We start from the raw sequence: 16,013 nt of genomic DNA on the forward strand, positions 1-16,013 counted from the left end.
TATGGTTGGTCTCACACACAGTATTAAAACACTTCATTTTTACAGGTTAAAAACGATTAAAACAATAAAAAAAAACCAGTAAGAAAACCTAAAAGGAAAACAGAAATAACATTTCAAAGTTTAATGTTGAGTTTGGAGATCCAGTCAGTAGCTGCCGTTGTTATGCCCCTAGTCCCTAGAATCTCCTGGATACCTTCTGTTAGGGCATTCCCTCACTATATGCTGGATAGTCTGTCGAGGGGCCCCGCAATCACATTGTGCTGAAGGTGTCTTTCCCCATTTATACAGGGAGTCAGCACACACCCCAACTTCGGGAGGCAACGTTACTCGCATCCGTAGCAATCCTTAAGTCACACGTGCCTCCTGGGTGGTGCTAAATGAGTAACAGACGGACTGGTAGCCAGACATCTGCGAGGATCTCCTGGCTTCACACACAACCCCACGGTCCTTTTAAGGACCTTTTACGTTCCAAAAAACTAGCAGAAACAGCAGAAATGCAGTGGAACTTTAATAGAATAACAAGAAGAGACCTTGAAGCCAGGTCTTCTAGTCTAGTCCAACTCCTGCTCAAGCAGAAAACCCTATGGCCATTTCAGACAAATTTCATTGCTCATCCATGAAGCTTCTTCCGAAGAACTGAAGAAGCTTCTTGGATGAGAAGAGAAGCATTTAAAAAAAAAAAAAAGAAACCCAAGAAAATGAATTTTGGAAAAAGGACCATTGAGATACTCCCATGTAACCTCAACCAGTTGATCACACCCTCTGTTGGCCTTATGTAAATCTAAGTACTTTCAGAAGAAGGGCTGAAACTCTTAACCTACATTAAATCACCTCTTCCCTCCCTCTGGCTGCAGAGAGCTTGCAGCTGGGGGGAGATCCAAACTCGTGTTTTCTTGGTGCTTTGCAGGATTTGCGCTGGCTGAAGCGGAAGCTGATTAGCTGCCTGATTATCTCAGCCAGGTGAGGGAAGGTTGGCCTTCAGGAGTTACCTAGCATAAAAAGGATCCTGGGTAAATGTTGGTCTTTTCTGCCAGCTTCCTAGAACAGACAGGATGGGAACCTTACAGAATCTGGCCATTGTTTTAGCATGTTGGCTAATTGGGGAAGTGGCCTCCTTGGACCCCCGAGATTATGTTTGGGGGTTTTCTAACACTCCTGTTCCTATGAGGCAGCTTTATCTACCTTCTGGGGTGGAGACTTACCCTTATGCTTGGGTAGATGCTTCTCAGGCACGAGCTTTGTCCCTCCTGTCACCTGTGCTGGCCCAGTGCGGAGAGGCCCATGTGGTGGTGACTGTGAAGAGAGACCTGTTTGGCACCGGGAGACTCGTCCAGGTGGAGGACCTGAGCTTGGGTCCAACTGGCTGCCAACCCACGTCCTACAATGATGCTGAGAAGACTGTGATCTTTGATGTAGGCCTTCATGAGTGTGAGAGTGTCTTGCAGGTAAGGGTGGGAGGTGTTCTGCAAACCCCAATCCTTGTCTCTTTGGGCAGGTCCCTAGATGTAGCCTTGATAGCCTAGGATAATTAGAATCAGAATAGAGCTGGAAGGGACCCTAGAGGTCTTCTAGTCCAGCCCCCTGCTTGAGCCTGGGGAGATTCGAACCTGCAGTAATTGCAGGCAGCTGGTCTTAATCACAATGCTATCAGTCTGCTGAGCCACCAGGCCATCTTGTATCTCATCTTTCCTTCCTTTCTTTAGATGACTCCAGAATTTCTAGTCTACAGCATCAGTCTTCATTACAAGCCAACTCCTTCCCACAGTGTGATTGTAAGAACCAGCCCCGTTGATGTGCCCATTGAGTGTCACTATCCAAGGTGAGTTTATTTTATTTTTATTTTATTGGTTCGATTTATATGCTGCCCTTCTCCGGAGACTCAGGGCGGCTTACAATGCGTTAAGCAATAGCCTTCATACTTTTGTATATACCTGCTTAGTAGGGCTTTTGCCTGCCCCCAAGCGGTGTTCTTTTTTATACAAAGCCAGCTTATTGCCCCCACAACCCGGGTCCTCATTTTACCTACCTTGAAAGGATGGAAGGCTTGAGTCAACCTTGAGCCTGGTGAGATTTGAGCTTGCAGTAATTGCAGGCAGCTGGTGCTACTTAACAGCACTTTGGTCTGCTGTGCCACCAAGGCTCTTTTCAGAGGATGAAACTAATAAAAATGTGAGGTGGGCTTGACTGTTAGAGATGGTCACTTTGGATGGGAGATTTCAAGAGGCAAGTGGACTTTCTTGTTTTTCTTTGAAGATGTTTCGCTTCTCATCCAAGAAGCTGAAGAAGCTTCTTGGATGAGAAGCAAAACATCTTCAAAGAAAAACAAGTCCAGTTGCCTCTTGGGGGGAAAAAAGCACCTTTGGGACAACCATGACTTAGAATTTCCATGGACCTAAACCAGGGGTGAAATCCAGCAGGTTCTGACAGGTTCTGGAGAACCGGTAGCGGAAATTTTGAGTAGTTCGGAGAACCGGCAAATACCACCTCTGGCTGGCCTCAGAGTGGGGTGGGAATTGGGATTTTGCAATATCCTTCCCCCAGGAGTGGGGAGGGGACCTAACCCTGATGGATAAAACTAAATGACATGTTCTCTTTGGGAGACCTTACCTGTCTTCTCTTTATTTTCAGGAAAAACAATGTAAGCACTGCAATCAGGCCAACATGGATCCCGTTCATGTCAACGATTTCTGCCGAAGAAAAACTCCGCTTCTCTTTACATTTGATGAATGGTACTTCTTTTTATGTGGTTGCTAGGAGTTGGGAATGATTTGATGGCCCATAATCACTTCCAGAAGAAGCCCCCTCTTTCTTCACGAGTTTAGTGAACATGAGGGTCCTATGAGAGTAAACCTTAATTGTGCACAAATAACTTTTTCTTCACGTTGGCATTAGTGAAACCATTTTTTAAATTGTCGGTTAAAAAATATGATTCCGCTTTTGCATTGCTTTGTGCATAAGGCCAGACAATATTTCTCCAAATATTCATATGCATTACAAACAATGTTACAGAACTGCACATGTGCTTCCTCAATATACAATTTTGCACAGTTTCTGATTTTTTCTGGCATTTCCAGAGTTCCTAATAGTCCTTCAAATTCTGGGGTGGGGGCAGAATGCAGATATCGATGTACGTTACGGTTTCTGCATATTTCAGAAGACTGCAGCAGATTCAGGGGGCGTACACAATTTTAAAAATATAAGAATTAAGGTTCACATTTGTTTGCAAACCTGATACATGGGGGAAAAAAAATAAAGGACTATTTGCCCTGATCTGAATTGGGTTCACTGGTTGAAATTTGCATCCAAGAAGTCCTTTCATGTTGGGTATGATGATTTTGGTTTTCAGAGGGCTGGAGCGCAGAGAGAGCGTCCAACGGCTACCAGTTGGGAGAAGTCATGTACATTCAGGCTCAAGTAATCGCAGAAAACCACACGCCACTCCGGCTCTTTGTTGATAGTTGTATAGCCACGTTGAGCCCAGAGGCAGATTCCCTTCCCCGCTATCCCATCATCAACTACAAGGGGTAAGAGTTCTATCTGACTGTCATCTCTCTTCCCACTTGCGCTGAACATTCTTGTGTAAGCTTAACTTTACTGCTCCTGGAGATCCTAAAGCCACCTGTTCTGTAGCAAAATTGCACTTTGTCCACCTAAGATGGTCATCACTAGGGGGTAGAAAGTAGTTGCCTTCCGGCAGAAGATACAGAACAATTAAAACTCAGACCACATGTTTTCTGAATAGTTTTTATCCCAGAGCTATAATTACACTCAACAATGAACTAAAGGGCCACCATCAGTGAGCTGTTGGACAGCATTACTTGGTCTGTTGTGTGGATGTTTGGGTGGTTTAGGGGTGGAGAATTTGTGGTGGGTGGGAGTGTGTTTGGGGATTGTTATGTGTGTTGGACCTGATCTTTGGGTGTTAAGTGAATTTCGTTGTATGGGTATACTGTGTATACACATACAATGACAATAAAATTATTATTATTAGAACAACCATCAGAAGCAATAAGCTTGCTTCTACATGAAAATTGCTAATGAAAGGAGAATATTTCCAGCTCTGGCTTGAAATGAGGGGTCCTTGATGCTAATGTTACCTAGTTTGAGTAATGAAATCTCTGCAAGAAAGCAATCAAGTTCAGAAGGCACCAAGAACCTCTCATAAACTGGATGAGTTGGGTTCCTCATCCTAAATTTGGATGAGGAATTGGGTTTTCTCTGTTATCTTGGCCTTCTGGTCCTTACTTGCAAGGAAGTTCTTGTTCTGTGCTTGCGTTCACAAGGGATCAACTCATCCCCGTTGTTAAATCTCCTTAAGATCTGCTTTCTCTCTGAATTATATAAAAATTCTGTTTTAACTTGAAGTGATGGTGTCGATCGCTTCAGTTTTTATCTGTGCCCTTGTGTGTCATTTGTGTTTGATGGTACTCCTGCATGTAGTGTGGTTTTTATTGGCCGTTTCTGAGCCAAACTTTGGGACCTTAGGGGGCTAAAGAGCAGACTCACAACTACATTAAAACACAAAAGGGTTCAGCTAGGTCTGTTGTCTGGAGATTGCACAAGGACACTAAAATGCACTAATGTAACCAAGTGTGTCAAAAGTTAGGAAGCATTGTTGACAGATCATGTGTCCTCCAGCTGCCTGGTAGACGGACGATTTGATTCCAGCTCAACCTTCTTATCACCAAGGATCAGGGATGACATACTCCGATTCACAGTAGATGTCTTCCGTTTTAGCAAAGACCCCCGAGATCTGGTAAGAGGCCTTCTTCTGAAGCCCAGCTCCTAACGGCAATATTTTTGAAGTTTCACTCTTGGTCATGCCATAATCTAGGTTGAATTACTTTTTACCTTGTTCCTAGATTTACATCACTTGCCATTTGAAGGTGGTTGCAGCTACTCAGGCTCCTGATTCTGAGAACAAAGCTTGTTCCTTCCATCTAGCTAGGGACAGGTAAGCAACCTAACTTTCTTACAGGATCAAGTCACCGTGTTTAAGCCATGTGTCACTGTAGGAGGACATTAGCAGGCTTAAGTCAACAGAAATGTGAACATGCAACTAGTTCCTTTGATGTAATTTCTCTGTTTCTTTGGAGAAAAATGCTTTAGATTCATTTTATTTTGGAAGACTTGGTGATTATCTTGTTCGGAGCTACACACCGATAGTTCAGAAGTTGCCTTCGGAAGTTGTGGGGGCTTCATCACTGGAAGTTTTCAAGAAGAGACTGGACTGCCATTTGTCAGAAATGGTGTAGGGTCTCCTGCTTGAGTAGGGATTTGGACTAAATGACCTATAAGGTCCCTTCCAACTCTGTTAATCTGTTAAACAATCTTGTAAACCCAATTGATTTTAGGCTAAGTAGAGCAATACTTCTGAACTTAATACATCAACTATCAGTAAGTTAGGATATAGCCAAGTATCCTTTGGTCTATTAAGAGGGAAAAGTATTTGATACTGGAGGCTTTCAAGAAGAGAAGAGACTGCACTCTGCCAGAAATGGTGTAGGCGGTTGGGTGGGGGGGTTGGACTAGATGACCTACAAGATCCCTTCCAAGTTCCAACTCTGTTAATCTGACTCTAAATAAATATTGGGGCACCCTTACAGGAAGTGTTTCCCTTTGGCTTTTTTCACCACAGTTGGGTTCCAGTTGAAGGCACCACAGATATTTGCTCCTGCTGTGAAACCCAGAAATGTGTTCGAACTACGGGCCAAGACAGCAACCACTGGGACCGATGGGGAAGAAGACTGGGCAGAGACGTGGCTGCTAAATTGGGTATGTAGTCAAGGTTTGGTAGAGGGAAAGAGCCATTCCCTTGAATGATATTCCAGAAGTAGCTGATCTGTTTCTGGAAATATTAGATGAGGGACAATCGTGTCCAATTCTCAGAGATTGCCTGGACAAGTCTCTGCAGTTTCCCTGGCAAGGTTTTTCAGAAGTGGTTTGCCATTGCCTCCTTCCTAGGGCTGAGAGAAAGAGACTGGCCCTGCCAGGACCGCCATCCCGCTACGCCATGCTTCACTGGCTGCCAGCCCGTCATACGCAACAGGGGAAGGAACTGCTAGATGGGATAAGGGGGAGGTTCTAGCATGAAGGGGAAACAAAACTACTCATCACAGCCACTGGCCATTCCAAGGTCACCCTATGGGAATGTAGCACCATCGAGACCGTGAAACCAGAGACTGTTACCAAAACAATCGGCTTGAATAGGATTGAACACCTAGAGATTACCAGGGGGAAGGATGGAATCAAGGGAAAAGTTAACCACATGCTTTGGGCATGAAAAATTCATATCCGGCTTTGCTTCTCTGTAACCACTTGGCTTTAGTAAAGTGTCCTTTCCTTAATAATGGATTTGAGAGTGTTTGTTTTGAACCGCAGGGCCGGTGCAATGTGTAACATGCTCACACTGGTGTAATAGGCTGTTTTCTTAATATGATTTATTGGGTTAGGGATTTTTTGTCTTCGTTGTGAGTTGTATTGTGTTGGGGGGGGTGCACTGAGGGAGCTCAACCAATCTCATTTGTACATATGTTGTGCACTGACAAAGATTTTAATTTCTTTTCTAACTGACCAATTGGGACGGGCCCACAGCTAGCTTTGTACCTAAGCCGGGACAAGAACTCACGGTCTCCCAGTTTCTAGCCTGATGTCTTAACCAAACTGGCGCTCTCTATATTAATGTAAATGTGTTGTCAATCTTGTTCTCGTGCAGATAAATCGAAGGAGGCAGATGTTGACGTGATGCTCGGTCCCATCCTCATTCTTGACTCATACATGACTTCCAGAATTCCTCCCGACAATCAAAATAAGTTGATTTTATCAGCAGAACATGGTACAGTATCATCTTGATTACGGAGTTCAAACATTGTGTTAATCCATGATTTGTTTACTAACCATAACTGGATATATTCACATCGCTTGCTAAATCAGATGTACAGCTTTTGTAACCTCAGGATCACAGCAATTCCCAGAGCCTTTCCATGTGACCACAATCCTTTAATCTGACACTCAAACCATTATTTCCACTTGGATTTAGTATTAACTGCATGAAATTCAGTGAAATTCTATATAATTGTTTGACTTGGAGCCAGAAAGATGGAATCGGTGAAAGTCACCCTTGTCCTTTCAACAGTAATCTCATCAAATTATAAATCTGCAGGGAACTTTTGTTTAAACCTTTGATGGAGGAGATTCTTAGACAAGAAATTTGGGATAAAAGTAACCTCAATGGCACTTGCTTGTCATTAAGTTCCACTCTTGTAGGGAAGGAAAATCAGAAAGTTTAGCTTTTTGTTTCCTGTTGTGTATGATATTCTTTACTTCTAATTTTCAGTGCAAAAAAAAAAAGCTGTTTTAAGAGAAACCAATGCTGTTCTTTTCTTCTTTTCAGGCTTCTTCCAAATTCCTTGGATGCTGGTGGGGATCATCTTAATAGCCCTTACTACAAGCTTGGCCCTGACCACTCTAGGAATCTTTTGTACTAGGAAAAGACGTTATAATTCTTCTTAAGATGTTATGCAATGTGGAAGGATGTTAAAATAAACAAATCAAGGTGTAAAAAAAAGACTTGTTTTTTTCCCCCTCTACATCTTGTTCAATAAACAAATATATAATGGTGCTTGCATAGAAAACATCTTGGAAGCATCAAAACAAAGGTTAGAGGATTTTTGTCCTGCTAAGACTGTGCTCACTTCAAAAAAATAATTTGGAATTCCTTAAGACCTCACAAAGCCACCACTTCTCTCTGCTGTTAATTGAAGCAGTGCTTGGTTTCCCCTCACCCACCCCAAGGCTTCAGTTGAGCCTTATGTACAAGTACTTCAAAAGTTGTATTCACTTTTAAGATCTGAAAGATACTTTCTTGTAACCTTCTCCTAAGGTTGTAGTCTAATGTTATGTTAGGCATGACTTGCTTCAAAATAGTTTGATAAATAAGGCCTTATGTGAAATCTAGTTAACTGTGGCTTGAATGTCATTTGGGTTTCACATGCTAGGTATACTGGGCTTAAATGTTTAATATCAATTCATAGAATTGCCTGCAAATAAAACATTTAAAAAAATAGCTAGAAGATGGAAACTGGGTTTTCCCAATAATAATTCACTGCCTCGCGGTTCACCCTTCAAAATATCAGCTCCTCTTATCATGCCAGGATTTTATTTATTTTTTAAAATTTATTGGCCAACCAGCTGCAGTGAACTCTGGGCAGCAAGCATGCAGAACTGAAGAATATAAAAACATCTTAAAATATAAAATTGGATTCGTTTTGCAGATTGGGGAAGAGAAGTAGAGAGAATGAAATGGAATGGAAATGGAATAGAAATAGAAATAGAATTTTTTATTGGCCAAGTGTTTTTATTGGACACACAAGGAATTTGTCTTGGTGCATACGTTCAAAAGGTACAACACTTAATGATAGTCGTAGGTTACAAAATAAGCAATCAGGAAACAATATCAATATAAATAGTAAGGATACAAGCAACAAAGTTACAGTCTTGCAGTCATAAGTGGGAGGAGATGGGTGATAGGAACGATGAGAAGATTAATAGTAGTGCAGTTTAGTAACTAGTTTGACAGTGTTGAGGGAATTATTTGTTTAGCAGAGTGATGGCGTTTGGGAAAAAAACTGTTCTTGTGTCTAGTTGTTCTGGTGTGCAGTGCTCTATAGCGTCGTTTTGAGGGTAGGAGTTGAAACAGTTTATGTCCAGGATGCGAGGGGTCTGTAAATATTTTCACAGCCCTCTTTTTGACTCCTGCAGGATACAGGTCCTCCATGGAAGGCAGGTTGGTAGCCATTGTTTTTTCTGCAGTTCTAATGATCCTCTGAAGTCTGGGTCTGTCTTGTTGGGTTGCAGAACCCAACAGAAAGCAGAGTAGGTTAGACTTGAACTTTCATGTGACTTTACGAATGAGGCAGGGCTATGGCAAAACGTTGCCCCTCATTTCAAACAAAAATCCAAGATACAAAAACCCGAATAACTGTTTTGTATTCTTATGGGCAGCCAGGCAAGCCTTCCCAAAGTTCCTTTTATATATTGAATTGGTAACAGATATGGAAAGGCTGAGGTCTTGAAATGAGGGCTGCAAAGGGGCTAATACACGCGTTAGCTCTTTAAAGACTCCCATTCCCCACAATCAGCAGAACACGTGTTGCCACAGCAAGCAGCAAGAGCCACTGACGGTCAGCTGACTTGCTCTCGGTCAGCTGATGCAAGGGAAGTTTTTCAGGGATTGGCTAGAATGAAGCAGGCTGGGAAAAAAACCCGGAAGCTCTTCAGGGATTGGATAGAAAGAAGTGAAAAACAAGGAAGCTGTTCAGGGACTGGATAGAAAGAAACAAAAACAAGGAAGCTCTTCAGGGATTGGATAGAAAAAAGTGAAAAAAAACAAGGAAGCTCTTCAGGGATTGGGTAGAAAGCAGACAGCTGGAAAAGCAGAAGCTTTTCAGGGATTGGCTAGAAGGAAGTCAGGTGATACAAGGGAAGCTCTTCAGAGATTGGGTAGAAAAGAGAAGTCAGGTGACTCGCTTTGCATAGGAAGGGGGGTCTTGCTCAGATCAGGGGAAGATGGTGAGTGCGGGAGGGTGGAAGGCGGGGGGGGGGGCTTTATTGCTAGGAGGGGGAAAGTGGGGGGGGGGGGGTATTTTACAGGATCAGAGGTTGAAAGCCCAGATCTTTAAAAGAAAAATTGATGCAGAAGTGTCAGAGTAGTGCATTTGTCAGTGCAAAATCTCAATAAAATGAGATGTATTAAAACTTCAATTCCCAGAATTCCCCCAGCCAGCTTGCATTTAGTCAACCTATGCTAGATGGAGGGATTCTGGGAGTTGAAGTCCATGCATGGTAGCTGGAGGAATTTTGGGAGTCCATGCATGATAGATGGAGGGATTCTGGGAGCTGAAATCCATGCATGCTAGATCAGGGGATTCTGGGAGTTGGAGTCCATGCAAGCTGGCTGGAGGAATTCTGGGAGTTGAAGTCCATGCATGCTAGATGGGGGAGAATTCTGGGAGTTGAAGTCCATGCATGGTAGCTGGAGGAATTTTGGGAGTCCATGCATGATAGATGGAGGGATTCTGGGAGCTGAAATCCATGCATGCTAGATCAGGGGATTCTGGGAGTTGAAGTCCATGCATGCTAGATGGGGGAGAATTCTGGGAGTTGAGGTCCATGCATGGTAGCTGGGAGTCCATCAGGGTCGGGTTCCAAATCCCGTCACTACCAGTTTGCTCGTGCGTGCATGCTCACAGCGCTTCTGCGCATGCACAGAAGCATCTGGGCCAGTGGGCGGAGCCTCCCGCCACTACAGTTTCACCCGATCCGTTGCGAACCGGTAGCAACTCATCACTGGAGTCCAGGCATGCTAGATGGAGGGATTCTGGGAACTGGAGTCCATGCGTGCTAAATGGGGGTTTTTTGGGAGTTGAAATCCATGCATGGTAGATCAGGGGATTCTGGGAGTTGGAGTCCATGCAAGCTGGCTGGAAGAATTCTGGGCGTTGAAGTCCATGCATGCTAGAAGGGGGGATTCTGTGAGCTGACATCCACCCATCTTAAAGTTGCTGTGATGGAAAAGTACTCAAATTTTGTTTCTTCCTGCCAGAGGTTTCGATTTTGTGGGGATTTGGACTGTCCTGACTGGGTCTTGGCAGAAATTAGCACTTTGGCTAAAATAGTAAGTGGTTTTTTTTGTTTTTGTTTTTTGTCCCTTTGAGTTCCATGAATATTTAAATTATTTTATGGTATGGGGGTGCTAGCATTTTACTACTGACTTGTAGCTGGATTTACCCCTTTGTAAGATTGTGCCTGACAGCTACCGTTCTCCAAGGGAGGATTTAAAAAAATCAAGAAGATGGTTATGACACATTTTTGTCTTTTTTTCCCCAGTCTTCGGTGAAACTCAAGCTGATCTGTGCCCAGGTTTTGAAGGATGTGCTTGGAGAGGGTATTGATGTGAGTTCATTCTCAATCTCTTTTGTGGATACTCTCCAAACTCGGTTTGCATAAATCCAGAATCAGTAAGAGAGGGGCACTTTCAGATTAAACACTTTTCAGTTATTTTTTAAATAATAGGTTCATAAATCACCTGCCCCATTCATATGTGGGTTTCCATGGCAATTGAGGAGTGCTTAAATTGGAAGCTCTCAAAAGGTATTCTGTAAATCGAAAATTCTGCAATGGATTAAAAAAAATGTTTTGTTGTTGGGACTTCCCAGTGTTAAGTTTGATCTGAGCCAAGCTAGAAATTGTTCTTTTGTCTCTTGCAGTATGACAAAATCCTGAAGTTAACATCAGATGCCAAGTTTGGTGAGTACCCTTTTCCCTTCTATGTCCAAGGACTAAGTTAGGATACGGCTAAGCCAATTTCCTACCCTGCCAACATTTCTCAACTGAAATTTGAGAAACTGAGTTGCATTTATTTTCTGAGTTTAGTATTGATGCTGAAAACACATTTGTTCGTGGGATATGCACACAACAAGGTGCTGCAGTTCCTTACTTCAACTGGTATCTTTTTGCAAGAGACTTGCAAAATTGGTCCTCTCCGAGCATCCAGCAAAATATGGCAGTTTTACAGATGGCACATGCCTCCTGAAAAATGGGCAAAAATGTTTAAAGACAAATCAGAGCTAAATGTTTGGAAATGCCACCAAATACCAGGATCTTATTATCATATGTGGTGGACTTGCCCAGAAGCTAGAGATTATTGGAGCAGTATTAAGACATGGGTAGAAGAAATGACTCAACAACATATTGATTTAAAACCAGAGTTGTTCCTACTGGGTATCCTACCAGAGAAAATTAGTAAAGAAAATGTATATTTGATTATACATATAACTGCAGCAAGAATAGTATTTGCACAAAGATGGAAAGCAGAGAAAATCCCTTTAGAAGGGTAAGTAATTAGAAAAATTGTGGACTGTGCAGAGATTAACAGATTAACTTTAATGATTAAAGAGAAAGGGGATAGGGAATATTTTAAGATATGGGGGAAATTTTATGATTGGATAGAAAAGAGATATAGATAAAGAATTTGATAAACAAACAGGAGAAAGTTACATTAAATATATGTACTTTGGGGGAAATATTGAAATAATGAAATGGGATCTACTAAGGAAGAAATAAGAAGAGGAGGAATAACAAAAAGAAGAAGTCACCGAAGAAACACCGAGATGACACACGGAAGGACTGATGTATTATATGTTTGTTTGTCTTAAAAAAATAAAAAACTTTTTATTAAAAAAAATGGCAGTTCCTATAAAGCCATCTCTGCCTTACATGTTCACCTTTGAATTCCAAACGGCAGAGACCGATGCTTCTTAACCATGCCAGCTTTAAGATGTGGTAATGAAACAAACAAAATGTAGTTATTTACCAAGCACATCTAAATTATTGTTAAAGTAACCAACATATCTTTACAATCCCCAAAGCATATCGCAACTTTTGATCAGCCCTAATGTTTGGGAATTGAAAGTTGAAAAATTTGACATGCCCATGGACTTCAACTCCCAGAATTCCCTAGTCAGCCATGACACTGACATAGACGGTGGTTAAGTTCTTTTCCAAAACGTTAACTCTGAATAGATAAATGTTGAACAAAATGTTTCAGCAAACCTACATAATACATTTCTGGAGCAACTCATAGCCTTGGGATAATTATAGAGGGGTGTTTTTCTACCTTAGCAACTTTAAGATGTGTGGACTTCAACTCCCAGAATTCCCCAGCCAGCATAAGTCACTGATATCCTTTCCAATAAAATGTGTTAGCCTGAAGACCTGCTTCAGACAACCATGTTTCCTTCCTTTTTCGCTCTGCAGAATCGGGAGATGTGAAAGCCACTGTCGCTGTGCTCGCCTTCATTCTCTCGAGTGCCGCCAAATACAACGTGGACTCCGAGTCTCTCTCCAGCGAACTTCAACAGCTGGGGCTGCCCAAAGGTGATTTTCAAATAGTTGCTTTTAAAAACATAAAAAATGTTAACAGTTCCTCCAGAACTATCTCTAACTGTAAATAAAATCATATTACTACAGCAGCAAGAATTGTACTCGCACAAGCTTGGAAAATGTCCACTATGCCGACAGATAGTGTAATAATCCAGAAAATTTTTGAGTGTACAGAAATGGACAAACTTACTCTAGAATTAAATAATAAGGAAGATTCAGAATATTACTCAACTTGGGAAAACTGGTATCAATGGATAGAAAATAAAAATAGGAAATATATAGATCAAACTAAGACATAAATTGTGTTTACAGATACTTGATCAAGTAGGAATATCTGGGAATATATGAATAGAGTTAAGATTTGTGTACTGTCAGAACGACATTGAATTATACAATTATTATGGATGTATTTTCGTTACAGATGTATTTGTATTTTAATATTTTAAACTTTAATAAAGATTTTTTTGAAAGTAAAATAAATAAATAAATAAATCAGTTTAAATGGACAAAGGATTTGGACTGGTGGCTTAATTTAGTTGATCTCTTGGTTGCAGAACATGCCGCAGGATTGTGTCGGTCCTACGAGGAGAAACAGAGCTCTCTCCAGGACAGCCTGAGGAAGGGCAGCCTGAGATGTAAGTCGAGTTCCGTTGCCAGTTACAAAACGAAAGGTCACTTTAGGGAAGCTGTCCTCTGCAGCCTTTTTCCCCCCATCTGAGATGTTTTTGCTTTCTTATGGGAAGATTTCTCCGCCCCACAAGGGGCTCACAGATTGATTGGAGAAACTTCCTGTAAAATGCCAACAAGGCTGAACCGCCCTGTCAAAGAACACAGAAAGCTGCTGTTCTTAGACTGGAATTTTCAGAGCACTTGGTAGTACAGGTAGTCCTTGACTTATGACCAGACACTTAGTGACTGTTTGAAGTTAGGACCCTGAAAAAGGGATTTAACAACCCAGATTCCAAATTCTGTCACTTAGACCCCTTCTGTGGTCACATGATCGCATTTTGGGCACTCAGCAACCAACCTACATTTATGGCCGTTGGAAAGGCAGATGGAATTCTGCTTCTGGTACAATTATTTGATCTGGCTTTTTTTAAAAAAAACATTCATTTGTTCTTCGTGTTTCTTCTCTCTTTTTTGGGGGGGAGTTATAAGCAGACAAAACACAAATTAAAAATCATAGTACCGGTATATTTTGGAAGCTGCTGCAATCTGTGATTGGGTGAATTCCTTGGCAATGCCCCTGACACATTGAAGAGGACTAGTGCCTTGTACAAAGGATTTGCCTAAAAGTTTTTGTTTCCCTCTGCCTGCAGTGAATTGCCTGGATTCTGTTTCGTGGAGAGTGGATTATACGCTTAGTTCCAGCGAGCTCCGGCAAGTCAACGAGCCAGTCGTTCATCTCAAGCTGAACGTGAAAAATGTCGATGAAAAGGTGACAGAGCCTGTAACAATGACGTTGTCGGCCGAAAAGTTTCACGTCTTACTTGCTGGTGAGAAGCTAAACATTTCTACAGCTTGGAGAGGGTCAGGGGTTGCTGGTTTCTGCCAGAGCGTTATAACAAGCAAGGCATTAGGAAATCACTTAGCTCTGTTTAAAGAGACAAAATATTCTGATTTCTCTTGTAAAATCTCCAAAGGCAACAGGACTGAATCCCTCACCTTTCCATCTGCCTCTTTCTAGCCACTGAAATGGGCATCACTTTGCAGAGGAAACAAGCCAGAAATCAAGGCTGCTTGATCAAACAGCGTGGAAAAATATTATATTTTTAAAAAAGGAACAAACGTGACAGTGTGTTCTTCAATAATCTGAACAGGAAGGCAGCAAAATTCTGGCGAAAATTGTTCGGGGTGCTCCATTTTAGTGGCATCCCAGAGACATTCCTGTCCCCGCCCTCGGTCTGCTTAACGTCATTCCTGACAGGACATAGAGCAAAACCTTTGAAATTAGTAATTTCATGGGAGCAAAGGCAATTTACTTATCTTATTTATCAAATTTCTGTAGCGTCCTTGTGTGATTCTGGGTGACTTCTGAGGGAACGTGGTCTCTTAAGCCACTTACATGTCATTAGGATCCTTTCTTTGTTTTTTTTAACCTCCTATTTTCCCTCCTCAGAACTGAAACAGGCTCAAGCCATCATGAAAACACTCGAGTAAGGAGCTCCGGATGCTGTCTGGACCAGTCGGAAGAAGGAAGCTTCATTTTGACCACAAGCCAAAATGTCTCCACTGGATAGTAATCTCCCAGGCCTATGAGATACAAGCAAAGCAGCCAGATGGGGTTAATGTCCATTTCCCAGTAGGCCAGACCAGCAAAACCAGTGAGGAGGTCTGGGGTGTGGTAATATAGGGACATATCTCGGTCACAAATGTTCAACCCCTGCCTTAAAAGAAGTCTATCTGTTTCTAATTTTTTTTTTTCATTTGAACATCAGTTGTTAAGGGAAACGTAACACAGTTTTTGCTCTTACGGCACTGTCTCAAAAATATGAAAAAGCTCCCTTGTTTGTTTTTAGTTCCCTGTATTTTGTTGAACGGCAGAAAATTAAATCCCACCGATGTGGCAATAAGCTATCTTTGTCCGGTCTGTGTATTGGGCAAGGCTGGTGGCCTCATTGCTTTGGGCTGGAAATGAAATAAAAAACGGTTTGATGTATGTTTGTTTGTTCGAAGGTTTGTGTCTTGAGCTAGGCACCTAAGCAAATTTGTCGAAATTGGTATTCCTCCACCTCAATGGTACTTTCTGAGCTTGGTTGTTTTCTTGCAGACATTTCATGACCCAGCTAGGTAACATCATCAGTGCTAACCCCTGAGTCTTGGTTAGAAGAGCCGCTATACAATAAACTTTAATATTATAAATATTAATTTATAATATAATCTGTGAGAAAGAAAAACGATTGTTTTGTTTAAACCATCTTTGCTGGCCGATGCCTCCCCTCCCCTCGTTGCAAGAATTCACGCCCCCCCCCCTTTGCAAAAGAAATCTCCCAAGCATGCACAGCCCTTATCCCAGAAGTGCGCTCCTCGGAAACTACAGCTCCCAAGATGCTCGGGGGGTCCTTTCAGCC

At 42.0% G+C, this 16,013-nt stretch overlaps 2 protein-coding genes across 2 annotated transcripts; both read left to right on the forward strand.

Moving 5' to 3' along the window:
• The first annotated feature begins 312 nt into the window (after positions 1 to 312).
• Positions 313 to 7,567, forward strand: LOC117661035 (zona pellucida sperm-binding protein 3). Its single transcript, XM_034409518.3, has 9 exons — positions 313 to 1,445; positions 1,704 to 1,819; positions 2,629 to 2,729; positions 3,347 to 3,524; positions 4,639 to 4,756; positions 4,863 to 4,954; positions 5,639 to 5,775; positions 6,716 to 6,835; positions 7,394 to 7,567. Exons 1-9 carry the CDS (start codon positions 1,053 to 1,055, stop codon positions 7,510 to 7,512), a joined length of 1,374 nt encoding a protein of 457 aa, XP_034265409.2. The 5' UTR covers positions 313 to 1,052; the 3' UTR covers positions 7,513 to 7,567.
• Positions 7,568 to 9,480: 1,913 nt separating this feature from the next.
• COMMD4 (COMM domain containing 4) lies at positions 9,481 to 15,601 on the forward strand. Its single transcript, XM_034409523.3, has 8 exons — positions 9,481 to 9,570; positions 10,604 to 10,675; positions 10,888 to 10,953; positions 11,268 to 11,307; positions 12,817 to 12,936; positions 13,497 to 13,577; positions 14,262 to 14,438; positions 15,062 to 15,601. The coding sequence occupies exons 1-8, from the start codon at positions 9,568 to 9,570 to the stop codon at positions 15,100 to 15,102; spliced, it is 600 nt and encodes a 199-aa protein (XP_034265414.2). The 5' UTR covers positions 9,481 to 9,567; the 3' UTR covers positions 15,103 to 15,601.
• Positions 15,602 to 16,013: the final 412 nt, after the last annotated feature.

The sequence above is a fragment of the Pantherophis guttatus genome, chromosome 13 (genome assembly GCF_059756535.1).
Source record: "Pantherophis guttatus breed Tessera chromosome 13, ASM5975653v1, whole genome shotgun sequence".
Taxonomy (NCBI): Eukaryota; Metazoa; Chordata; class Lepidosauria; order Squamata; family Colubridae; genus Pantherophis; species Pantherophis guttatus.

What these genes read in the sequence shown, in the direction of transcription:
- COMMD4 (XM_034409523.3), top strand. An exon ending in ACAGCTGGGGCTGCCCAAAG is followed by an intron (nt 12,937 to 13,496) that starts GTGATTTTCAAA and finishes TCTTGGTTGCAG; the next exon opens with AACATGCCGCAGGATTGTGT. An exon ending in GTTTCACGTCTTACTTGCTG is followed by an intron (nt 14,439 to 15,061) that starts GTGAGAAGCTAA and finishes TTCCCTCCTCAG; the next exon opens with AACTGAAACAGGCTCAAGCC.
- LOC117661035 (XM_034409518.3), top strand. Translation starts at nt 1,053, where the DNA reads ATGGGAACCTTACAGAATCTGGCCATTGTTTTAGCATGTTGGCTAATT. An exon ending in ATTGAGTGTCACTATCCAAG is followed by an intron (nt 1,820 to 2,628) that starts GTGAGTTTATTT and finishes CTTTATTTTCAG; the next exon opens with GAAAAACAATGTAAGCACTG. An exon ending in AGACGTGGCTGCTAAATTGG is followed by an intron (nt 5,776 to 6,715) that starts GTATGTAGTCAA and finishes GTTCTCGTGCAG; the next exon opens with ATAAATCGAAGGAGGCAGAT.